General features: G+C 48.6%; 1 protein-coding gene across 1 annotated transcript in view; it reads left to right on the forward strand.

Moving 5' to 3' along the window:
• CSMD2 (CUB and Sushi multiple domains 2) overlaps positions 1–25070 on the forward strand; it is a 307900-nt gene that overhangs the window by 255252 nt on the left and 27578 nt on the right. The window contains 13 exon segments of the mRNA XM_075173206.1: positions 1139–1284; positions 5060–5140; positions 5889–6002; positions 7799–7987; positions 8735–8881; positions 9819–10007; positions 15396–15581; positions 15884–16078; positions 17467–17640; positions 18009–18182; positions 20858–21031; positions 21877–22065; positions 24654–24827. Coding sequence (XP_075029307.1) covers positions 1139–1284; positions 5060–5140; positions 5889–6002; positions 7799–7987; positions 8735–8881; positions 9819–10007; positions 15396–15581; positions 15884–16078; positions 17467–17640; positions 18009–18182; positions 20858–21031; positions 21877–22065; positions 24654–24827 — 2132 coding nt within the window.

A 25070-nucleotide genomic window follows, 5' to 3' on the forward strand; every position in this document is an offset into this window, starting at 1 on the left:
ACCGTGAGCAGGGGCTGAGCTGCGGGGGGGATGCAGGCCGGCATCCCAGCTGCGGCGGGAGGGCGTTTGGCGGCACAGCCCCTCTTGTCCTGCTGGATGCTTTCATCAGCCTGTCCCTTCATCTCTGACATGCTCTGCTGAATGGAATAAGGAAACATCTCTTGGGAAGCCTAAGGGGCTTTACAGAGGAGACTTTATGAATGGTAAACGGGGTCTTTATCTCAAGCTGAATTTAGTTGAAATGAATCTTGTTCGGACTCGCATAATAGGAATTGCCTTTCGCTTCTGATTTCTCCGACAGACATTTTCTGGGGCTCATTTTTCTTTCCTTTTGCACTTTATCTGTGGCTACCTGTCTCTGGATAGAGGCTGAATGAAGAAAAAGCCATCGGTAAACCATTTACATCTACCAGTGTCCTCTTTTGGTTTTTCTTTTGCAATCAGAGGTACGCAGCCCTACAATCCAAGCTGATCTCCCAGACTGCACAGGCAAGGCTGGGATGACGTTAGGCACCGGAACCGGCTGTGACCCCCGGCTGCCTTTTAAATAGCAGCAACTGGGAGCTCTGACCTCTGATGTAAAATGGGCGCAACTCTGCTGCGGTTAATGAAGTGGCACTGATTTCTTCACCCCAGGAGCCTTACAGGCTGGGATCTTCCTTTCCTATTTGGAGAAGGGAAGAGGAATGGCATGTTACCAACTTCAGTCAGCCAAGGGCGCACATGGAGCTGCACTGGCTGAAGAGCTTGTGGCCAAGTTCTTGAGCTTGTAACGATCAATATCTGACTTTCAGAATATCTCAGTGTCTGCTGTGCAAACAGGGAGTGAAGCTCCTTTGGAAAACTGGCCCTAATTCTTCAAGTTCTGAAGTTAAAAATGAAGTTTGTGTTTGTAATTGTCTACTGGGTGAGCACTGCACTGGCAGAGAAAATTGTCCTGGTTATAGTGGAGCGGGGAGGGGGACTGGGGGTCCGGGTCAGGTGCCTAGGGAGCTGCTGAGGTGATATATAGAAAAGGAAGGACAAGGAGGGAAGAGCAGGAAAGAGTTCCTATGCAGGCATTATAGGAGGTTGGTTGTTGCCTAGGATTAAAGACATGTAATAATGCTCTTTCCTTGTTTTTCTGACACGATTTTAGGGATGGTCCACAGCAAACAGCCCCACAGCTTGGTGTGTTCACTGGCAACTCTGCTAAGAAATCAGCCCAAAGCTCTTCCAATCAGGTCCTGATGAAATTCCACAGTGATGCTGCCAACGGAGGGATTTTTGCCATTTATTTCTATGGTCTGTATTGCTTACTGAGCAACATACGCGTTTTACCTGCCTACGGGATGTGGAGGGGCATGGATCGGTTGTGGCTTGTTGTGGAGAGGACTAGTCCTGGGGTAGAGAAGATGTGAAAAAATACACTTTTACCTGAGACCTTCCACAAAGGGCTCGGTTTTCACAGGTTTGAGATCGAAGGTCTCTTACGCAATCGAGCGCTGGTAAGCGGTCACACAGTCTGTGCAGGTGTGGAAATCCATCTGTAACATGGTGATAATTCAAGCACAGATCAAGTGCCTGCAAACTAGCAGCCATGTCAACCCCACGCCTCTCAAGGTGATGCCTGTAAATATCGTCCTCTCCGTGGCAGATCCCATTATGGATAGCTCCGCTTTGTTTACCTAAAACGCTCCTTCCCATCCAGTGTTGGCAGGATGCGGTATTGTCTTTCCAATGCTATGCTAAACCAGTTGGGTCATCTTGGGTGGCCTGTTTTAAATGGCAGCTATGTTCCAGCTGAGAGGTGACTTCATTTCTCTGGGGAGGAAAAGGGTTCCTTTAAATCCCTGAATTGGGGATTCTTTGGTGTGAGTTCACGCTAGAGAGATGTTGGGTAGTACATAGAAATGAGAGCATTTGCTTTCCACCACTAAACAAGAGCCCAACTTTAAATTGGATTAGCTAACAAGTTCCTACGGCAGTACTGGGATTTTGGAAAGTGCAAATGGAGACCACCTCTCGCTTTGGTAATTTGCTAGCAACGACATCAAGAAAGTCTTAAATGAATTACCCGATGAATCTCTGCAGAATGTCTTAGCTTATGTTCAGTTCCGAAAGGCAAGTATTATATGGATAGGCTGAATTTAAAGAATGTTTGCTAGGCTTCGGAGGGAATTGGTTTACTGCTGCAAAACACTGTAAGATTTATACTACTAGACAATGGTGCGTATATAACAGTTATGCAAAAAATTATGGTTTAGGCAGTTTGGCTCAGAAATGAGCAGTATGTAAACACCGCTGCAGTTCAGCGAATGCTTCCTTTTGTAATATGAATTAGATACTATCGTTGCTATGGTTAGAGCCCATCGGCATATGTTGCTGTTCTCTAATCTTGATGGCGCTTTATGCTGATGTTTCTTTAGCTTATGGTTTATGTGAGGTGTAAAGCCACTCGCAGGCATGAGAGGTCTGGGGTTGGTGCTGGTAGGTATCGGTGCAGGCCAGCAGCCATTTATAACCTGTTAACCGGCTGGGCGCTCCGGCAACTGCTTGGCCTTTTATTGAAGTGTCATTTACGGGCTTATTGCCCCCTTTATAGATGGGACTTTAGTATAAAGCCTAACCCCAAAGATGTCAGTGGTTGAGGTGGTTGCCTCCAGGGTGAGATTCTTCCCTCTTTCCCAGGCTCTCGTTCTGCGTGTGGTGCCTTGCACACCAAGAAAGGTGCGGGAGAAGGGGAAATTTTCACACCGGGCTCAGGCTGTGCGGTCAGTTAAATCTTTGACATCGCCCTTTGGGGTGTAAAGGCAGGAAATGCAATTTCCTCGGGATCTACAGCAGTGTATATTTTCATTTCTGCGTCTGCATGCTGGCAGGTCGAGGACATAGGAGACGTCCTCCTTCAGCTTTAAATTGTCTTTTCCCATACAGCGATGATCAGCTCCGTGTCAGAGAACCATTGCCCTTTTAAATGCCTGCAAAGAAATGTTTCCTTAGGGTGGAGGAAGGGAGACAAAAGAATGATTCGCAGAGCTTAAAGATTCAATAGCATCCCTTGAAAAATGATGATGTTGCACCTATTATTAAATGGGTTAGTTCAGGTGCCAGCGCGAACTGATGTGTGAGCGTGATGGGAAAGGGTTTTATGGCACAGTAACTCAAGGGGGTCCCGGTGTGGTTTCAAGGACGGGACTCTGCTTTGTCCTGGTGAGAACAAATGGATGTGCTGCTGAAAGGAGCTTTACCGGTGCTGTACCGCCCATATGCTGAAGCCATCTTAATCACACCTCTGTATTGAAATACGGCCCATTAAAGAGAGGAGATTAATACTGTAAATGCTGGGTTATCTTTCCACTTCAATAGATGCTGTCAAGCACTTTTTAAACAGCAATTAATTTAAATTTTTGTTATGGTTTCCTTTCCTTCTTCCCCCACTGTCAAACATCTGTTTAAAAGATTGCAAGTAAGTGTGTTCCCTCCTGGGATGGCTCTTTGCTGTGGAGCAGAAGGGTTCTCCCCTGCTGCCTCTCGCTCCTCTCCCGTCCCACGTGCAGGCTCTCCCGGCTCCTTTGCTCATCCGTTCTCTTTGCTCCCGTGCTGGATTGCAAAGAAGGGGCTGACTGAATTACGGAGCTGGCACTTTCCTTTGACAGCCCCCACCCCCGGCTGAGTTTCGCTCACTGTAGTAGCATGTGTTTGTTTTTTCCTCCCCCTTGCACACATGGGATATGTAAGCCCGTCCTTCACGTTATCCAGAAGGGCTGCGTTCCCTCCGGCCCGTTCCCTGGACCTCCGAACGACACGTTTTTCTGCACACCTTTTGGGAAAGTGTTATCCTACCCCGGGTAAGGGGGTGAAGAAATTGGGGTAAGACGATGGGGCGTCTGCTTCTTTAAACGTGTATTTAAGCCTCATTAAGGCTGCTGCCAGGACTGCCAGCCTTGCCGTGGTGTGAAGAGTTCGACCTCGTGGAGTTAGTAAGAATTAATATTCAGTGGCAGCTTGAGCTCCAGTATCTTAAATTAAAGGGCTGATATAAATTTCAGAGGAAGTTATGCTTGTCCAGGGTCAGGTGCAGGGGGAGCAAAGATGCAGAGAAGTGCTGAGCAAATAGCAGAAAATGTCTTTCATTAATATTCATTTAGTTCCCAGTACCATATTTTCAATTTAACCGTGCTCACAGCTCTCGTGTGTTTATTTTCATAAGCAGCACAGTGCTCAAGCCTTATGCACCCACATGCTTGTAAGCAGTGCATTTGTTTTGCTCAGTGTTAGCTGGTCTTTAATTTTTGGTGGAAAATTTGCTATTTGCAATGTATTTGGTCAGGTGCATGAGCCATAAGGAATTGTTTCGGCTCAACTGGATTTCTTCTTCCCGTTTAGCCACATGGCACCCCTGAAAAAACGCCTAATTGGGCAAAGAGTACAAGGTCTGCCCTGTTTTGCCTTCTGTGAGGCACTGACATCCACCTTGCATAGGTTACTTTGTGAACTGCAAGCTGCACACAGGATTTGCAGTTGCAACCATTAGCACTCCTGGAATTATTCGCAGAAGAAATTAATGAATAATTCCAAGTTAAAAGTAAATCAGTGACTTTTGCGATCTCTGTTTGAGGACAGGCAGTAAGGATGAAATTCTCCAAATAATTATTGTGATTTACTTGGTGCTGGAGCAGTCTGAGACTCTCCCTGTTCTGTGACTGATCTAATTCCACTGAGGTCACCAAGATCGTCTCTCTTAGTATCCCAAAAGGTGCCGGTAACATTGCCTCACGTCCGCACCAGTCAGTCATCCTCCGGTCTTCATCCAAAAGGGCACCTGCATCTCCGCAGACTGACAAAAATCCATTTCCTATTAGGTGTAAGAAACTGGAGGAAGCTGCTTTGGGGCACAAATACCTGGAGCCATCTCGGTAGGGTTTGGGGGGGAAAGGGCTGGTTTGCACTTTTGCCGATTCCTTCTACTTGTGGAGAGGGAGGATTTGCTCTGATGTCTGTTGTGCTTAGCACCAAGACGGCCGTGGCTGCCTTCACCCCCAGCTTAACCTCTGCTGCTCTTCCTTTGCTCTTTCAGCCTACCAGCTCTTCAGATGTCAGCCTCCGACCATCGTTCCCAACGCAGAAATCATCACTGAGAATGAAGAATTCAACATAGGTAGCCTCTCCTGGTCCTCTTAGCCCTCCTTCCCCCTGGCCCAGGTGCTGGGAATGCCCACGGGAAGACACACGTGTGTTGTCACCCCACACCAGGAGCTTCAGGGCTCTTCACAGGTGTAATTGTGTCTGGCGTGGGGAGCTGTGCGTGGCCTTGCTCAGCACCCGACATTCACGCGGAGTCAAACTGATCCGATTGTCCCGAGGCTTTTCCTCTCTGTTATTACAGAAGTGGTTTGGTTTTTGTGAAAACCCTGAGCTTGTTCAGAAATCTTTGCCACAATAATACTTTCAGGTGTTTCAGACAAAGCATTGTGTGAAAGCTTAGAGGCCGTTATTCTTTTTTTGAGAACCTTTCACCCATATCGACTGTGCTTTTTGTGTTTTTTTTTTTTTGCTGCTGTTCACGGTTACATCCACATTTTTAAGTATGTCTGCAACCAGTGAAGTAGCCGTGATTTTTTTTAAAGCAGCTTTTCTCACTGTCTGCTCTCTTTGAGGGAAGTCTCCACCTGAAATAGCTTGCACAAATCGTAATAGTCTCAGCGGCATGACGGCAGTTTATCCCAGCTGAGACACCAGCAAGCCTTTCTACGCCTTTTATTTCTGCACGGTCATGCCAGAGCTGGATGGCAGAGGCACGGTCGAAAGGTCTCTGCGCCCCATGGTACCCTGTTCCCCGGCCACGGTTCAGCCTTAATGAATTGATCCTTCTCTTGAGTCAAGATGTTTTCTGTTTCTGTCTGTAGGTGACATAGTGAGGTACAGGTGCCTTCCTGGCTTTACCCTGATTGGAAATGAAATCCTGACCTGCAAACTAGGCACTCATCTCCAGTTTGAAGGACCTCCACCCACGTGTGAAGGTAAAGCCGGGGTTGCCCAGTGTGGCAGCCAAAGCTTCCCTACCCAGAGACTGCTGCAAAATGTGGGGGCTTGCTATGGGAGGGAGCAAGCTGGATGGGAGCTGGGGGAGGTTTCGTTGCATGTGCTGCATCTTTAGGGTTAATTCTCAGATCTCCAGGGTCCCAGTAGTGCAAAACCACCTGCCAGGAGCTTGTGAGGAGGGTAGTGAGACACCTCTGTACAAGGAAAGGCTGTTCTGCCGACCCACCTCGCAACCTGTCCTGGGACCAAGCGCCTTGGCTAGGCTCAAGCAACAACCAGCAAATAACGGTGAGAGATTTGCTGGGTGACTTGTTGCGGCCATGCTCTGATAAATGATAGGGAAAGTTCCTCCACCCCCCGCTGGGTCTCCGCACCTTCCGAGGGGGTTTGCCTCACTCTGGGTACCCCTGCATTATACCCCAAGCGCCCGGTTCAGGAAGCCTGTACTTCCCTGAGCAGCCTCTGAGCAGAGGTCTAACAGAATGTCTGACTGCATTCGCAGAGTCATTAAAACAGTCACCCAAATGTCCTTACGCGGGGGCGGAGGGAGGAATTCTGCACTGACAGTTTGCTAGTGATACATGAACAGCCAAAGGAAGATCAGGCTGCAGCGCAGTGAGCTCCTCCGGCGAGGCAATCCTGCGAGGAACAGCTTCTCTATTAGTGCCACAGAATGTATTACATGGGAGAAGAATGAAAGCCCCGAGCACGCTGCGTTGTACACCTTGCTGCTGCTCAGGAGGGATCCCAAAGATGTTTCCATGCTACCATGTTACCTTATTTATCCTCTGGATTCCTGCTGGTACTTTTGCTCACTCCAGCCGTGATTATTTCATCTCCTTCATTCCCTCCTATCTGAACATTTTTACCATATAATGGGATATTTTTCTATAGCTTTATTCTTTGTGAAATAGCATGAACTGAAGGAGAGAAAGGGAGGTCATTCAATTATTTACTGATGGTTGTTAGCCTGGGGGTAGAGGGACTGCTTAAATTACATCTGGCCACCAATTTGTAGAGGTCAAAAAAATCACTGATGGGATTAAGGATTCTTTGGAAAGAATTCACTGTTCTTTCTGGATAGTTCTGGCTGTTTCCTATTAATACAAGTACAGTGTTTGCACTGGGTTTTAGTGACAATTATGGATAAAGATCCCTTTCTTCTTATGCTTTTTGCTTGCTTTGTGTGTTTGCTGCCTCTTCTGGGGTGTTTTTGCTGGCCTTTTTATTTAGTGCTTTTAGCTGGATTTAATATTTCCAGAAGCGGAATGGGCTGTACTGATTAGAGAAAGGAATTGGAGTTCTTATGTCCTACTTAACAGCTCTGTGGGTGGCCTGGGATAAGCCTGTAGTTCAACACCTTGCTCTAACCCAGTAATAAAGTTTCCAGGGATTCCTGGGGAGTGTTTTGTAACTTGAGAATAGTTGCTCGGTTGCAGTGCTTTTCATTTTGAAAGAGAGATGAAATAATGCAAAGACGGTTGAAATTGTTTGTTTGTACTGTTGCTTTTTGCCCCTTCCTTTAAATGTGGCAATTGCTCGAATTTGTGGAAGCACAGCACGCTTCATTTGGAGCCTACGTCAGGGTTTAGGGATTCTCTGTGAGCCCCAAGGGTCAAGGTGTGCCGTGGACGTACAGAGGTAGGAGTTGTGCTCTATCTTGACCTAGCTCGTCAAGACAGACCTTCTTGGCCATAGTGTCTTGTGTTTCCTGCCTTCCTCTGCCAAACAGGAAAATGCATTTAGTATTGTCTCTCCTTCACGTTCCCTGCAGTGCACTGTCCGATGAACGAGGTTATGACAGACTCCACCGGTGTGATCCTGAGCCAGAGCTTCCTGGGAAGTTACCCTCACTTCCAGACCTGTTCTTGGGTGGTGAAGGTGGATCCTGGGTATAACATCTCCCTCACCATCGAGTACTTCCTGAGCGAGAAGCAATATGACGAGTTTGAAATCTTTGACGGTAAGAGATTCACCAGTTTGACTTGCGTAGCAACTGAGGGGAAAGGAAGGAAACAGCAGAGTTTTGTTAGTTGTTAATCTCTGTTCCCAGAGCGCTCTGGGGAGAGCTTTCCACCGCTATGCCTATAACCGTCTGCTGGACTTAAAGAAAGCTCCTCCTAAGACTCATTGATTCTGTGGATAAGAAAATATCAACGATTTGATTTTTGCATGACTCTAAAGTATTTTTCCAAGGGGCAGGAGTTAGCAAGCTCCTGGGAGAAATGGTGGCGGAGGTTGCTGGGAAGGGACGAGCTGAGAAGGTGGGACTTCTCATCCCTGAAGCCCACGCAGACCAGATTTTCTAGGCCCATGAGCTCTCATGAACTGAGAGAGGGGATCTGCCAGTATTCACAAGGATGCAGCTTTGTAACCAAACGCAGAATACGAGTGCTGTGCTGATGCTCCTGTGGTTTCCCATCGGGACTTGAGCCAAAGGCATACTGCCTGGAGCAAAATCCTGGTCTTGCTGCGATCGCCTGGGCTTTATTTGCTGTTGGTTTCCCAGGAGCCAGGTGTCTGCGCTGGGACTCGTGTTCACAAAAACCGCTGAGCATGAGCTGCCATTCTGGACTTATGGTGAAAGCTCCTGTGCTACAGTTCCACAACACGCCTGTTCCTTCTGCAGAAACACCCTGGCGCGTAAGGCCCACGAGTGACCGTTTGTTTGTGCCAGCCCTGACTTTTCCTCGTTCCTCCGTCCGTACAGGTCCCTCTGGCCAGAGTCCACTGCTCCTGTCGCTGAGTGGGAACTACTCTGCCCCTCTGACCGTCACCAGCAGCGGGAACAAAGTCTATCTCCGTTGGTCCTCTGATCATGCCTACAACAGAAAAGGTTTCAAAATCCGCTACTCTGGTAAGCACACAGCAGAGACTACGTACCTCTGCCCAGAACACGGCCATCTCTTCAGCCAAGGACCTCCATGGAATTGCTGCAGAGGGGCATAGGCCATCTGTGTCGGCAGAAGCTGCCAGGGCCTGGGAAGGCACGCAAAGCCGGGCTCCTTCTGAGCTGGTGAGGCTGGGGAAGGCAGAAACCTTCAAGCTTTGGCTGGTTTCTCAACCACTCTTAAGAATCAGAACCAGAATATGTATAATCATAAACGACGTGGCTCTGGATGAATGAAACCCACCCCATGCAATTCACAGTAAAGACTGCTGCATAACTAAATTATTGTGTCCTTGCAATGAGGCCATTTTGAGATGTTTGGAGATGAACATCACAAAGCATAAGAACTTGTGTTAGGAGCTGCTTGGTGCGTGAGGCACAACTTACAGGTGACTGATCGTGTTACAGCGTTCGCAGTGAACGGTTTAAAACACGTTGTGCTCCTGCTCAGGCGTTCTGCCACCGCTCTCGCAGGAGCAGGACCAGGGAGTCTTGGTTGCTCGTTCAGCACAAAACCGCTGCTGGATACTGAATGTTTGCTGAGAATTCCTTAAAATGAATTACTGTGTTTCGGAACTTAGCAAATCTTAATTAATGGAAGTTATAAAACTGTGTTGAGAACTTGCCAGTATGTCATAAATAAATAATGACTTTACTCAGTAAATTAATTAAGTAATATTTAGTTATCAGAAATCAGTTTTTATTTGTAGAGCCGAGTGAAACTTGGATAGTAGCCCTGCACTCTTTCCCCCGTTGACTTTGTATTTATCCATCGCAAGTTCTCTGTTTCTTGTATAGCCTTAGGTTATGGTAAGCTCGGCATAATTCCTGAGAACAGGAAGGGAATTTGTCTTGATACTGCCCATCCAGCGACTGATTTATTTTCTTCTGTCCTTCTCTCCAGCTCCTTACTGTAGCCTCCCGCAACCGCCAGCCCACGGGTTGATTCTCAGCCAGACGGGTCTGCTCCCTGGCAGCACGGTCCGCTTCGGCTGTGACACAGGCTACCGTCTCGTTGGCCGCAGCACCACCGCCTGCTCCCAGCACCCTCAGGGCTACTTCCACTGGAATGAAGCGATCCCTCTGTGCCAAGGTGAGAGCAGGCAAACGGATCGTTACGAGGATCTGGGAGTCCTAGGAAGGACTGAGGAAAATGCAGTAAAAATAAAAACCTATTGTAATTCCCCCAATTCCCTATTGAGAACAGGCTTGGAGCTGCAGGTAGGCAGTGAGAGGTGCTCCTCCGTATCCAAGTCCTTGGGAATAGATGAGCAAGGAGGGAAGAGAGTAACTGGGAGCGTTCGGGATGGGGGAGAAAACAAGCATCTGTGTAAAGGCTACTGCTGTAGAAGTGTTTGAACTCTCAGTAAAGACACAGCCAAGCCTCGGTTAAGGACAGGAGAAGCTTGGAAGAATCTGGAAAGGCTGGCAGGAGCACGGGTCCTGCTGGGTTTTAGTGACTGGAATTTCCTTTGGTATTTCTGGAAGTGCCCTCTTTGATCTGCGTGTGTCAACGGGGGATGAGAAATTTCTTGGGATTCAGATGGTGCCCAGTTTCTGTTGGCTTCATATAAGATTTAGGCATGTAGTTGTTCTTTCCACATTTCCTCCTAATTAACCGTAATCTTTATGATACATCATACTTAGCACAGGGCTCCTTCCAGGCGTGGGAGCGGAGGGGAGGACAGGGCAGCGTGCCCCAGGGGGCTTTGCTTCTGCGCTATTTTGTCTCCCTCGCTGTGTTCACTTTCTGATTGCACCTTTTTCTCAATCCGCCAATCATCCCTGTTCCTTTGTGTTGATAAAATGCCCATCTTTATTCTGATGAAGCCTTTCAGTGTCTTTGAACATTCATCCGTGTTCCAAGGGGACCGAGCACTGGGTATTAATATTGCATTGACTTCCCTGGAAACTAGCCAGAGAACAGAGACAGCGTAGGCAAAATCTCATTGCGGTGTCTGCATTGTTGTCCAGTCCAAGCTGTAAGGAAAAGCAGGATTATTTAGTGTGGGAGGTACCAAAGAGCCTTGAAAAAAATCCTTTCTGTGCTCCTGAATCACTTAGTCTCTTTGGAAATCGCACAGGGGCGCAAGCAATCCTGCTTCTAAAGGGTGGTTTTGTCCTGTGGGTGCTTATATCCATTTGGAGCCCTCTCAAGGCTGTATTTATTTAAAGGTGAGTGGAAAGCAGTAAACCAAGACCCTGCCACCCAGTCCCGTTGGCAAGGGAGAGCTGGGAAACTGGGCACAAGCTCAGACAGTGATTTAGCCTCCGCGATAACGCGGATGGGGACAAATGCTAAGTGCTGGAATGAGCAGATGAACCGCGCAGCAAGACCGGCAGGCACGAGGGGCTGTCATGGCAACTGTGCCTCCCGAATCCTTAGCCCGGCGTCAGGAATTTCTTGTCTTTTTTAAGGAAAATCATGTAATCAAGAATAGGTACGAATGCTGCTAACTCTTTCCTGCCCTGGTGTGCTGGAATGCCACCCAAGCCTCGTGTTCGGTTCCAAAATCTGTATTTGCTTCCAAGAGGTGTAATGGTGTGTGGGGAATGGATTTTCAACACGGAGGCAGGGAGGAGATAGAGGATGTGTGGGGAGGCTGGGAGAAGATGTTCTTGGATGAGGCATCGCCTGACAGCAACGATCGAAGCAGAAACGAGTCCCTGCGCACCCGTTCCCAGGCCGCCAGGGAGGGGATCAGAGCCAGACCATCCGTGGCTTGTCACTGCCTGGCCTGGAAATGCGGGGGGGCTCCTGCGGTGTTGCTGAGCACCCCAGGTCTGTGCCATGGGATGAAGGGGTGTGGGAAGAGGATTTCCCATGGGAGCTGCATAAGAAGCACTAAACCCACGCACCCTGCGCCGTTCTGGTTCAGCTGAATGTGTAACGTGTTGGGAGATCCGTGGACACAACCCATGGCGGCACTCCATGGCAGTCACCAACACAGACAGAATGCCAATTCGTAGCATTTTAGGTAGGCTCCTGCTCCAATTTCCCCTTTGGAGGGGTGCGTGTCTCCCCACTGACCACGCAAGAGAGCAGCTTGGTCAGGAGCTTGGTGCTTGATGTCCCTCCGGAAGAGCCTGTCTCTCTCCAGCGAGGAGGAGAGCTTGCCGGTCACGTTAGATCCTGAGGTTTCAATAGCCCCTTTGGGAAAGTCGCCTCCTCTCTCTGTTTCCCCGTATTTACGTCAGGAATCTTAATGCTGGCCCATGGTTATCAAGTGCCTTGAGATGGATGCAGGAGGTGAGTGAGCGGCAGCGAGCCGGAGCTGTAGGAGAATTCATGGCGGAGCAGCTCCCCCCCCTGGCCTCGAGCAGCTGATAGCCAGGGCTGGCTCCGCTCTTCTTGCCCGCCTCAGCTACATAAAATCCAACGTCCTTTTTTTTCCCTACATTGCTCTCAAAGCCAACTGGCAACCTTTTGTTTTGGGCTGTACTCCATTTCTCATCCTTTCTGGTGGCCAGGACTGCATGGCAGAGGTTTGGGAACTCGATCCATAACACTGCATAAAATGCTCACACAATCAGCTGTGTCAGGAGGAGGGAACGGGGTGCCCGTAAACACATGGTCTAGTTGACAAATGACATTTCCCATCGCTCCTTTCTGCCAGCGCATAATCCTCTTCCCCTTCCCGATCCCCTCTGAATAATCTTTACTACGTGCTCTGTCCTAGCTGACATTTATGGAAGCAGCAGAGAATATTCTGCAGGGAACAATCTTGCGTTGGCACAATGGGGGAGAGCACAACATGATCTAATATGCCTTTTCTGTCTCTGCTTTCCTATTTTTAAGCTGCTTTGTTTTTGGAATCCCAGCTGCAGATCTGCTTTCATAGCCTCTGTCCCTTTTCCTAGCACATCATCTTCCTGCAGACAGAGTTTTTGTACCTCTGAACCCCCATAAGTGCTCCTTCCCCTTTTTCCCTGGACCATGCTCTCCGTGGTTCTCTCCAAGCCAAATGCTGGTTTGCTTTCCCCTGGCACAACTACTCTCTTTCGTCGTCTCTGATTCTGGTGGATTGCAGTGCCCACAATTTGAGCCTCAAAAATGCTCTTTGGAGCAGATGGCAAGTTCATTGCCACCCCAAAAATCAAGCTTCTCTGCTTTGTCCCGGGCTCTGTAAATAAAAACTTACTAATACCACATTCTGCTCAAGGAGCTGGATTTGCAGGGAAGGAAGGATCCTGCCGGGGGTGCAGGGCAGCAGAGGCTGCAGCCCCAACTGGCTCTCCCTGTCTGATCTTCGTGTTGTAGCCCGACCATCTACAGGTGAAGAGGGTTATATTTTTTTATTATTTCTGGTGGCTTAAAGACATTTTTAGTTAGTCTGGCCAAGAAGCGCTGTATTATTGCTAACTTCTGTATCGGGGCAGGGCTTATGCAATGGGAGGGCTCTAAATGATCAAAGAGACCACTTGAGAGGCAGGCAGAGGGAGCTTGCGGGGAGGCAGGACTAGGCAGCAGTAAGTCACCCTTCCCTTGTCGGAGAAACGAGGGCAATTGGCAGCTCCACCTCAGTGACCTGGAGCACAGCTGGCCCTGGTCTCTCTTCGCTCCGGCGTCCCTCCCTGTCAGTCTCTGTGCCTCAGTTTCCTGGTGGCAAATAGAGGTGATGAGTTTTGGCGAAGCATCAGGCTGCAGAAGAGAATTGAACGGAGAAAGGAGAAGGCTTTGCCGGGGGCAGTGGCATGGGAAGGGGGCCAGCTTTCTCACCAGCCTCTTTGCTTGGATGCAATGTCAGAAAGTTATAATAAGAGAACTACCAGGTGGGAGGGAAAGGGTAGGACTTTCCGGGTCCCCTCTTCTTTTGCCTCAGAATGAAATTGGTATTCAGCGTGGCTGCTTGTCTAGACACCCAGCCTTGTAGAGAGATTCGCCAAGCTCCTTAGCTCGATGAAGTGACATACATGTGATTATCATTTCAACCAGGGATACGCCTGATCGTGCTAATACGAGCCTGCTGAATTACTCACACCTATTAGCAACCAGCATCTGCAAGGTGCTGTGTAATTGTGCTCCAGGCTGGGGCTCTGGCCGACTCATGTAGCAGTAGTGGGGTAAAAGCGTCTTGGACCTTGAGTGGTGGAAAGCTCCAATGGCTGTGCTGATGCTGTACACGGTAAGTTTGGTCTCTCCTTTCAGCGCTCAGTGTGGTCCGTGTCACCAGAAGGTGACTTTCCTGAGGTTGCTGATTTTCTAGCCCTCATTTGTGTGCAGAGGCAACAACAGGAAGGTGAATGTGTGTTGCAGTATCAGCATGTGGCTCAGGAGACTTAGGCTCAGCTCCCAGTTCGTGCATTAGCTGAGTGGGAGCAGCTCAGGCTATTCCAGGAAGAAATGGATTTAATTTAGAGCATTTTTAAAATGCAGACAATTGTTTGGGTTAGGTGTTGGCCTCCAAATCGACACTTGCTAGCAGGCTCTGCTCATCTCGGTGCCCCGCAGAGGCTGTTGGCAGCCCCGCTGGCTGGCGGTCTCGCAATGGCAGCGTTACAGGTCCCAGGCTGCTCTCCCCCCTTGTCATCCCGTGCCTGTCCAGACGGGTGGGCCGTGCACCTCCAGCCCGAGCGAGATGGGCTTCCCCCAGAGCCAAGGCTCGGAGAGGGATGGGACCCTGCCTGGTGTTTTTGGAGGCAGGTCTGGGTTTGGTTTCCCAGCTCTTCTGAATGCTGATAGAGGAAAAAAACCAGATTGAGTGACAGACTCCCAGCGCTGGTTTTCCCAGCGGTAGGGAAGAGGGTAACAGGGCTTGTCGTGTCTTGCGAAACTCTTGCAGTACAAATGAATGCGATTCTGGTCTGTCTGTATTTGGCTGTTGCTCGTATTTCTGTTACCTGCCTGTCCCCTTTCTGCCCTGTTCGGCCACTCTCCTGGCCACAGAACTGAGGATCTCAGCAGGAGTGGTGGAGAGCATCTTCTCCAAAGTGCTGCCATCTTGAGCATCCATTTGGCATCGTGCCTGTTTACCAATTTTTTCCCTGAATTCCCCCCTTACCCTCTCAGCCATAACGCTAAATTTAGCCTTCCTTCTGCCAGAACATAATTATACAATTTGCTGCCTTATGTAATCCAGAAGTGCTGTTGGAAAGGGGTTTCAGGTTGTTGCTGCTGTGGGATGTAAATACAAAATATTATTGCTATGTAATCCTTTATCTCTGTGTGAAAACTTTTGAATAGTGTGTTGACGCATTTTGTGTTACAGATATTACAGAAAGTACGAGCCAAAGTCTCTTCCAGTAGAAATTGGTATTCAGTGTTGGCTTTGCTATTACCACACTGATAGACAGGAGCTGAAAATCTGATCCTCTCTGAAAGTGGGCGTTCATTGCAGCTTCTGGGGTTGAAAACGGGGCTGGAGCTTTTGTAAATAGGAGACCTTGGGATCTGGGCTTTCAGCTCACTTACCACAAATCCATGATAAAGTTGGAAGCTGACTGATTTCTCGGCTGTGGTTTTTCCCCTCCTCCTTCCCAGCTCTCTCCTGTGGAGTTCCCAGAGCCCCGAAGAACGGAGTTGTCTTTGGCAAGGAGTACACAGTGGGTACGAAAGCCGTGTACCATTGCAACCAGGGCTTCCAGCTGCAGCGCGGGGAGGAGCCCAGCGCAGAGTGCCTGCAGGCAGGGCAGTGGAGTAACGGCAACCAGCCCCCGCAGTGCGTGGGTGAGTGTTTGCAGCCGGTGCAGTCCCACGGGGAATTTTGGAGGTCCCTCCCGTGATGTCTTTCTGCTCTAGCACGGACAGCTTTGCCTCACAGGTGCAGTAGGACACCGGGTTTCTAATCTTGTGTAACTTGGGTCTGATGCACCCTCTCACGGTGTTCTGGTTTCCCACCTGTAAAACAGATGCTAATACTGGCCCCCTTGTTAAAAAGCCAGCACGCTTGCTGAAGTGCCCTGGAGTTAAACAGCTATTAATGTCTTTGTCTCATTTCTTTTTCCTGACTCACCACATCTGGTTTTTAGCTGTCACCTGTCCCGATATCAACAGCATTGCAGTGGAGCATGGTCGGTGGCGGCTGACCTACGAGATCCAGTACCACTACAACGCCCAGCTAATGCTCATCTGTGACCCTGGGTACTACTACACAGGCCAGCGGGTCATCAAGTGCCAAGCCAACGGGAGGTGGAGCATAGGCCAACCGATGCCGACCTGTAAAAGTAAGAGCAGTGAAGCTCAGGAGCTGCGCCGGGGCAGGCCACCTTCACGGGATGCCTTGCAGGGAACGGGGTTTCTGTCTTCCATTCGGTGGCTGTGCAAGCGCTGCTCTTGGCATGCAAACACACCACAGCCCTGGCTGCTCTTGGCAGCATCTGAGAGCGCGGCTCCAGCACTGCTCTGCTAGGAGAGAGTTTGTATGCAGGGAGAGGTCATCTGTTGATCTGATTCTTGGTTTAATCTAAACAGTTCTGCAAGAACTCAAGTACGTTAGCTCATCTGTTACTGTCAGGTCCCAGCAGCTTAGCTGTCACTGGTGCCAGATGCTCTGAAGTTTGCTTTTAAGAAAGAAAATAAAAAATTCTGATTTAAAACCTAACCTCTTCCAATTTTATGCAAACGCCAAGTTTACGAGGGTAACAGTGTCACCTGTAAATCAAAAACACTCTTGGCAAACAAGGAGCTCGCTCAGTCGTTCTGACATGACTGCGGTGCTTTGGATCATTTCTTTTGTCAAAGGTGGAGTTTTTTTCTCTCTAAGTGCAGATTGAGACAGAAAAATTTCTCCTTCAGAATGGCAGCTTTCCCTTCCCTCCTGCCTCCCTTTGTTTCTAGAGATACAACTGCCAACTTCGGTGACAGATGTAGTTTTACCCCTGCTAGCTCTTCAGCCAGATCCGGGAGCGTGAGCCTGACCTTGTTTTATTTCCTCGGCGTTATTGCCACCTAAATTCAAATGACAAGATCTTGGCAATGCACTAAGGTCAGAAGCACCCAGCGTGAGTCTCTTGATTTCTTGCCGAGTGCAAAAGCACCAGAGGGTTTGCAGATCTTTAAAGCAGATAAAATAAAGAGCTGAAGTTTGTGGCTGGGAGCTGCATTTGCAAGGGCTGCTGGCCAGGCTCCGGCTGCACCCTGCAAACCCGGCTTTCGGCTGGGTGTCCTCTGTGGGTCTGATCTTTAGATGTCAGCTCTGTCCTGGAAGTCACTGTGTGAGAAAAAGCTGGGTGTCACTTTCTAATTGGAAATCTTGTGCCATTTTGTGGCTTTTCTGGAAGTCAGGCTTCCTGACTGTATCTAGCAATGGAATATAATAAATGATAGAAATATTTCTGTGTTGAAAACTTCCTGTGTGAAAAACTTCTGTAGTTTCTTCCTAGACAGTCTTAATCTTTAGTTCTTCCCTTGCATCCTGAAGCGTAAATATTAATAGCACTTACATTTGTCACCTCATGTAACACGACTCTGAATCGTTGTTACTATCCATGTAACTGTTTAATAATCTTTCCTACTCATTTCTGACTTCAATAGTAACTTGTGGTGGTAATTTCTTTAAAAAACGCCATCTCCCTGCCTGTTCTCGCTTACTGTACGTTGGGATCTCTTTTAGTTATCTCATGCGGAGACCTGCCAACTCCACCTAACGGGAACAAGATCGGCACGCTGACCAGCTACGGGGCCACAGCCATCTTCTCCTGCAACACTGGCTACACCCTGGTAGGGTCCCGCGTACGGGAGTGCATGGCCAACGGACTCTGGAGTGGAGCAGAAGTGAGATGTCTGGGTAGGTGCGGAGTGTCCGAGATCTGGTGGGGAAGGAGTCCTGATTGTGTTTCAGGAGGGAGTAGGAATTTTAGATACTGATTCAGGAAGGAACCCAAGCGAGGAGTCAGTGCTGCTGAAGCTGTAGGGTTTTAAGTAGATATAAAAAGGAAGCAGATTTTGATTCCTTACTGCTCGGTAGGTGTGAGGTGTTCTGAGACTGGAGAGGAGAGCTTTAAAAATGATATGTTGTTTTTATTGCTGCTCTGGTTTTATTTATGAGTGCAGAGGCTGGAATTCGGATCCACCCAGAGAGCCAGGGTGGTGTGCGATGCCTTCAGGAGCGGCAGGCGTCAGCTCTCGGTGATTCTCCTTGTCTCCCTCCTGCAGCGGGGCACTGTGGTGTTCCCAGTCCCATCGTCAACGGGCAGATCAACGGCGAGAACTACAACTACCGCGGCAGCGTGGTTTATCAGTGCAACCCCGGCTTCCGCCTAATCGGGATGTCCGTGCGGATCTGCCAGCAGGATCACCGCTGGTCTGGGAAGACGCCTGTCTGTGTGCGTAAGTATGTTGTCAGATTTCTTTAGCCCCGGTGACGGTCAGAGGACAAGAGCGCACGTAAAGACCGTTGTGCAGAGTTACGCACCCAGCTGCCTACGGTTGCTTTGCAGGCGCGCAGCGAGTGTGCTGCGCCAGCGCCCCGGGGGCTCACGGGGGGGAGAGCTGAGGTGCGGCAGGAGCGGCAATGCTGCAGTTTTGGCTGCTTTGCTTCTTCCCTCTGCTTTGTAAATTCAACCTTTCTTTGGTGTTTTTCATACGCTGAATTTCTAAAGGATGAGCCCAGTTGAAGGTGTGGTTTCTGAGGGCGTGGGGAGGTTAAAGCAGGCAGAGCCCCGCCAAGCACCCCACAGTTGTCACTGAGACCCGTGCTCTGTGCCGCAGGAAAGTCAGTCTCTCTCCTCCTCTGATCCACATTCAGAAGTCACCTTGTGCAACCTGCTCATTTATCTTTCCAGTAAATAAGCTAATTAAGTAAGTCTCTAGAGCTCCAAGGTGTTAATAAGTTTAAGCATCTTCTTGTCAATGGACAGTGCAGTCCATGTATTTCATATCATGATTCTCCAGTTGTTTGCTTCCAATCTCTCCTGTCTAGTTTAGAGCTTTATGTGCTGAGGCACAATAACAGCAAGACAGGGAGTAAGGAATGACCTATAAATCAATGAATATGCAGATTCCAGCCTAAAAACAAGAAACAGACTTATGTTGTCAAGGTTAGCAGAGATTTCAAAATTTGGAGGATGTCTGGGATTCTGGATGAGCTTTTTAGGAAAAGAATTGTTGGAAAGGCTGCCTGTGGGTCTGTAGGAAGGTTTGAATTACTCTTGTGTCTGAGGATGTTCTGTTGAAAAAGTTTGAATTCGCTTTTAGCTGCCAAGTATATACATACTAACCTTGGACCAGGAAATCATATTGATAGAGGTTCTCCTGCTGTCAGGCAGATTTATGGAGATGCAGGATTTTCTAAACATCCGTTTTCATGGCTCATCTTGTTTCTTTCGGGAGGCACCAAACCCATTAGAACAAAGCAGATGAATGTTGCTCGTCTGTATCTGTCTTCTGACTGCTGAACCAGTACAGGGCTGGTTCCTGTGCAATGCCTTTGTTTGGCTCTGCTTTGTGCCAGCTTCCGACTCTGGCACCTGAAAGCCCATCAAGCTTTTGTGCAGAGATCTGTAAAGGTGTCTCATGAGCAGAAGTTGGCCTTGAAGTTATTACACTACGTTAGGCCTTATGGATAACATAAATTTAATGTCATTAAAGCAGAACATTGTTGGGCTCTGAAATTAGATGCCTTGAGGTTTTATTGCTTCTGAAGCAGCTCAGGGCACTGTGTGTTAGCACATTATAATTTCCTACTGTCCTGATATTTTCTCTTTAAACCTGCTACAGTTGCTCCCTCTGTGTGAACGGGTCTTTTTGATCCATGCCAACTGCAGGGAGCCTTTTTTTTTGGGGACAGAATTCATCACCTGTTTCAAAACATGTATAATCATATTCAGAAGTACCTCAGAGAACCTGACATCTGCTTCCTGCAGCACTGAAAGGCTATCTTGCTTCATATTTTTTAGACCCGTACCTGTCACCAGCTTGCATAAGGAATAAATTCCCATCCCTGCGGTATAGTCCAGCCCTGGCAGTCAAATGTGTTATGGATCTTTTGTGGGAATTTCATCTTCCCCTCTAGCTTCTGGCTTTGGCAGCTGTACAGCTAAACTGCTGGACTTTTACTGATGGACCATTACCCATTACTGACGATAATCAGTACTGCTTTGTCCTCAGCTGGCGGAAGATGTCGCATTCCTTAAGCAGCTAAAAATCTCTGTATGGCGTATCCTGACGTTCCTTTTGCGCAGTGGAACTCGCTGCTGTGCTCGAAGCAAAGGTCTCCAGGCTTCGCTCGCAGCAGGGGCTGTATCCTCCCTGCATCGCCCACCTCTGCCGAGGTGCCGGCAGAGTGGCCCAGGCAAAAGCACTTTGAATTTCAGTATTGTGTGTGCTTACTGCTGCTCCAGCCTTTGCCTCTGCGCCTTCCCTGGGCGTTGTCGGAGCGGCTCAGACTGGGACCCTTTACCTCCTGGCTGGCCCAAGCTAACATCAGCCACAGGAACAAGAACTGCACAAAAACCCTCATTACAGGGATTTAGAAATAAAGGTTTGCCCCCAAAGTTTTTCAAACTTAAAGCGGGAAGATTTAAGCTTTCTAGGCCATATGCTAGAAACCTGATTTTTCTTGTATTTTTCCTCTCTTTTAACTATCCCTCCAGGTGTAACTTTATACTGCAGTGAACATACATCTGACTTGCACCAGGGAGAGGGAGGAAAACGTCAGGTTTCATGACTGTGTGTGATGCCCAGGGTAATGTAAGGCAATAATAGCAGTAGCTGGGATTTTTGAAGAGGAGCTCTAGGGATTTACGGCATAAGTCAGTAGGATGCTGGCACTCCACTGCTTAGAGAGCGGTTCAGAGAATTTCTTATGCCAGTAAAACGAACAAAGGTATGATGGTCTCAACTTGATTCAGTATTTCAACAGAGCTGGCCACAAATCTTTGAAGCTGGTGTGGGTTTCAGGGTTGATGTGGGGTTTTTTTATGGTTTCCTTCCTTGGGAACTTTTTCCAATGGATAATCCACTTCTTCCAGGCAAAAAAGTAACATCTCTAATTCTAATTGTAGCTATTACTTGCGGCCACCCTGGCAACCCTGCCAATGGCTTGACCCAAGGCAGTCAGTTCAATCTGAACGATGTGGCCAAGTTTGTGTGCAACGCTGGGTACCGCCTGGAAGGAGCATCGCAGTCCCAGTGCTTGGCCAACGGACAGTGGAGCAGCACCCTGCCCGCCTGCCGCAGTAAGTCGCCTGCCTCCGCCCTGCTCTGGGCAAACGGGACTTGTCTGCACCTTCCTCATTGGTTTCTCTGGGTTCCTAAAATCCAGCTTGACGCTGTCATAAATTTATGTAAAACAAATCTTGCAGTTCTTCAGGAACGTACAAGTGATGTTTGAGCTCCAAGGGCTGTGTAAATCTCATGCAACAAACCTGATTTTTCCCTTGGGCTTCACTCAAAACTGTTAATGACCCTGCCCGGCTCTGCATCCTCCAAGACATCGAAGTATGTGTTGTAGGTGGGGAGGACACAAGAAAATACCAGGCCAGACCCTTAGCAGAGGTCATCGTGGTAACCCTAGACCAGTTTATTCAAAGCAGACACCACGATCTTTGTGCAGAACCTTTTCTACTTTTAGGCTGCCCTACTTCCATTGGTATTAGCACTCAAGTTCACTTATCAAATTCCCTCCCCTCCCTGCATTCCCTTCCTCTGTACTCCCTTAATCCAGTGTCTCCGTCAATACTGTTGCTGTGTCGGTCTAGAAATCAGTTATTCTCAACTGGCTGATGTAAGTCCTGGTTTGGGGCCAGGGAGCAAGGCTGCTGCTGAGCCTCGCGTGGCAGGGGGAGAGCCTGCAGGATTGCATCTACTCTCTCTTTTTTCCTTTTAATAAGGATTTTTTTCTATTTCTGCCTTAAAGAATCTTAAAAAAAAAAAAAAAAAAATCCACAACCCCCACCCACCCAAAAAACCCCAACTTAAATTGTGGTTCACAATTTTTTCCCCTTTTCCTGCTGATTTTTGGAGAATCCTTTGTTCTTTGTTACACCCTTTGTTTTGTGTTTTTTTTGTTGTTTGTTTGCAGTTGTAAACTGTACTGACCCTGGGCACCTGGAAAACAGCATCCGTCAAGTGCAGCCAAGTGGTCCTCACAGATTCAGCTTTGGAACAACTGTCTCGTATCAGTGCAGCCATGGATATTACTTACTGGGTACACATGTCCTTACCTGTCAGGGGGATGGCACTTGGGACCGTGCCCTCCCACAGTGTCTTTGTAAGTTCTTCAGAATAATACCCATCCACCACAGGCTCTCATCCCCTGTAGTTCTCTGTTGCTTAGCTGAATGGTCATGTAAGAAGTCTGGATCTAAAGCCCTTCGTAGTCCATGGGAATTGTTCCATCAGCTTCACTGGCCTCTGGATCCTGCCCACAGAAGGGAAAATATGTGGTCTGAGGAGAGAAATCCTGTTAGAGATGGTTTCCCTCTGCAGGGGAAGGCAGCTCCCCCCGAGTTTTACTGGTTCCACGCAGCTCCAGCAAAAGTATTGCAGGTGGAGAAGGGCAGCAGAACTTCTGCAACACAGGTCTTCGTAGGAAGCAGCGTGCAATTAGCCTGGCTGAGGACGGAGCATATTTAGCACCGCTCAGGCATGACTGAGTTTCCATACCTGCGCTCATACCCGCGGCTTTTGGGGGAGGGAAATGACAGTGCGACGGAGAAATAAATGTAGCCTTTATTCTGCTGCAACACGGGTGCTAAAGGGGGTTTGCTTCCCGACCCTTGCTCTACGTTTTCCCCCTTTCTTACAGTATCTTGGCCCTTTCTGCCATTGCGGTTTGCAGAGAGAGTTAGGAGGTTCTGGGTGATGATTTGGCTTAAGGGCTATTTCCAGTAGCGTAGAAAACCTCTGTGTAGAAAGACGCAAAATACGGTGGTCACATGCCCTGGTAGTAATACCTAGCGCAGGAGTCAGGCATTGCATGAAAGATGTCAGTGCTGTTGTCCCTGTCTTACACTGAGGGAGACCGAGCTCCAGATGGGTTTGGAGTTGACACAGGGCTGCCCAGCGAGGCAGAGGAGGAGCAGACCAGCCCCCAGCACAGCTAGCATCTCCTTTTGGAGACTAAAGCAGCTGCGATCTCATTACCTGGCATATCGAATCGCTAAAGCAGTCAGAAATGGAGCTCCTTAAGTTCGAATCCGCTGAGCTGTTCCAAAGCCATGATTGTTTCTTTTTTTCTTGTATTATCCTTCGACACCTAGTCATACAAAGTAGTCTTTGGCACATTTTCCTTTCCTTTTGTTAGCAACATGCCACCTTCTCGCATTTGCAGCACCCTGCACCGGCCCTGGGGAATTGACAAAAGATAACGGCGTGTTACCGCAGCCGCAGGGGCTCCGGGAGGGTGGTCACCTTCTAGAACCTGGGAGCCCAATATCTCGGGCCCCCTCAGTCCACAGCTTGCCAGCTAAGTAAAAGTGATCTCCTTCCTTAAAATGTTGAGCATCCATTGACTTGGAGGATTTGTGGGCATTTTCAAAATTGGAAACTCAGGTCAGTTTTACGACTGATTATCTGGATTCATGGGCTTAATAGTTTAAAGAAAAAAAAGTAAGAGATTTTTGCATGGGTTTGGTTTTTTGTGTGTTGAACTTAAGATGTCTCAGTGCTGAAACCCATACCCCTTTCGAGTGTTTATAGCTGGGTACCTAAAATTACTAGGCACTTTCTAAAACATAATTAAAAAGGTTGATGCCAGACAAGCTGGGGTTGCAAATGTTGTCTCATGCCTGTTTCTGAGGAGGGAGTGAAACAGAGTTGATCCCCTTTGAGGGGTGGGAGAGCGAGTCCCATAAGTAAAGTACACGGGAGCAGAGCCTAACGCATCAGAAGAAACAGTCTTCACGCTGTGTACATAAATCCTTTAAAAACCTTAATACCGCCACAGGTTTTAAACTTAGCTGAGTCTGCTGGAGTATCTGTTATTAAATTGTTAGTTACAGTATGAGTTTAAGTATTAGCTATCAAACCCATTTCCTTGCAAAGCGTCCTTGGTTTTAGTCACAGCTCTGCACCAGCATATTTCAACGCCCACATGCCCAAACATGCGCGTGCTCTCCTTTTTATTGAAACATACATCATGTTTTCTACCTAATGCCAGTATTGTTATTTTTAGACTCTAGCAGAGGGAGATAAGATATCCGTTACGGACACTTTCCTTCAGAAACACAGTGGTGCATGGTCTTTATGCTGAGCATCTTCATCCAAACCTGTCTAATAGCCTCTAGACCTGTCAGTGTATTTGTCAACAGCTTCCCTGTCTCCACTCTGATTGCTAAGCTAAAGTAAACCTATTAATTATTGTTAGCGGTGGTTTTTCACTAGCAATGGTCGAGTAAGCACTGTTCAGAATCTGCCGGGATAATTTGGTCAGGTGTGACACAGCATCGATTGCAGCTCTGTGTCGCAGGACCTGGTGCTGCTGGGGGTGGGAGGGGGTGAGGGTGTGCATGGAAATATTCATGTTTCAGAAGGGATGAGTTTTCCAAGGAACCTGCAAAATGCCTGTCAGTGTCAAGACCAGGCATTTATGCACAAACCCTTGGCAGTTCTTGCAGGATGAGCTCATGTCCCCCAGAAGGAGACTGATGGAAGGTCTGCTATGCCACGCGTGCACCGTGGCATGAGCCACCGGGCGTTTGGTGGGCTCTGGGGCAGACGAGCGGGTTTAAGCTGCCAAGGTCCCGTGCAGCAACCTCAAACATGCAGTGCTTTGCTGTGTACCTGCTGCATCTGCCTTCGAACGAGCATCGCAGGCAGTTCCCTCGTGGTTGAAGCTGTTGCATCTGTCTCTTACAGTGATCTCTTGTGGCCACCCCGGCTCCCCACCCCACGCTCAGATCTCGGGTGACAAGTACACCGTGGGCTCTGTGGTCCGGTACAGCTGCCTCGGGAAGCGGACTCTGATCGGCAACTCCACTCGCATGTGCCAGCTGGACGGGCGCTGGAGCGGCTCCCTGCCGCACTGCTCAGGTGAGGGGGGCTTTGGGAAGGAGGGGATGGGGAGCCCCATCCCCCACTACCCCTTTTTATCCTGCGAGGGGGCAGCCTGATGTGCTTTGCTGAGCTGGAGGAATGCACATGCTACAGAGGGAGATCGTGGAAGACTCTGAAAATCACTGTCTGTCAGCTATCCAGTCTCCTGCAACGTGGAGGATAAGCACTGGCAGAGAGGAAACTACTCAGCTTGCAAGACGAGGAATAAATCACTGCAGC

This window comes from Calonectris borealis, chromosome 25 (assembly GCF_964195595.1).
Source record: "Calonectris borealis chromosome 25, bCalBor7.hap1.2, whole genome shotgun sequence".
Lineage (NCBI taxonomy): Eukaryota > Metazoa > Chordata > Aves > Procellariiformes > Procellariidae > Calonectris > Calonectris borealis.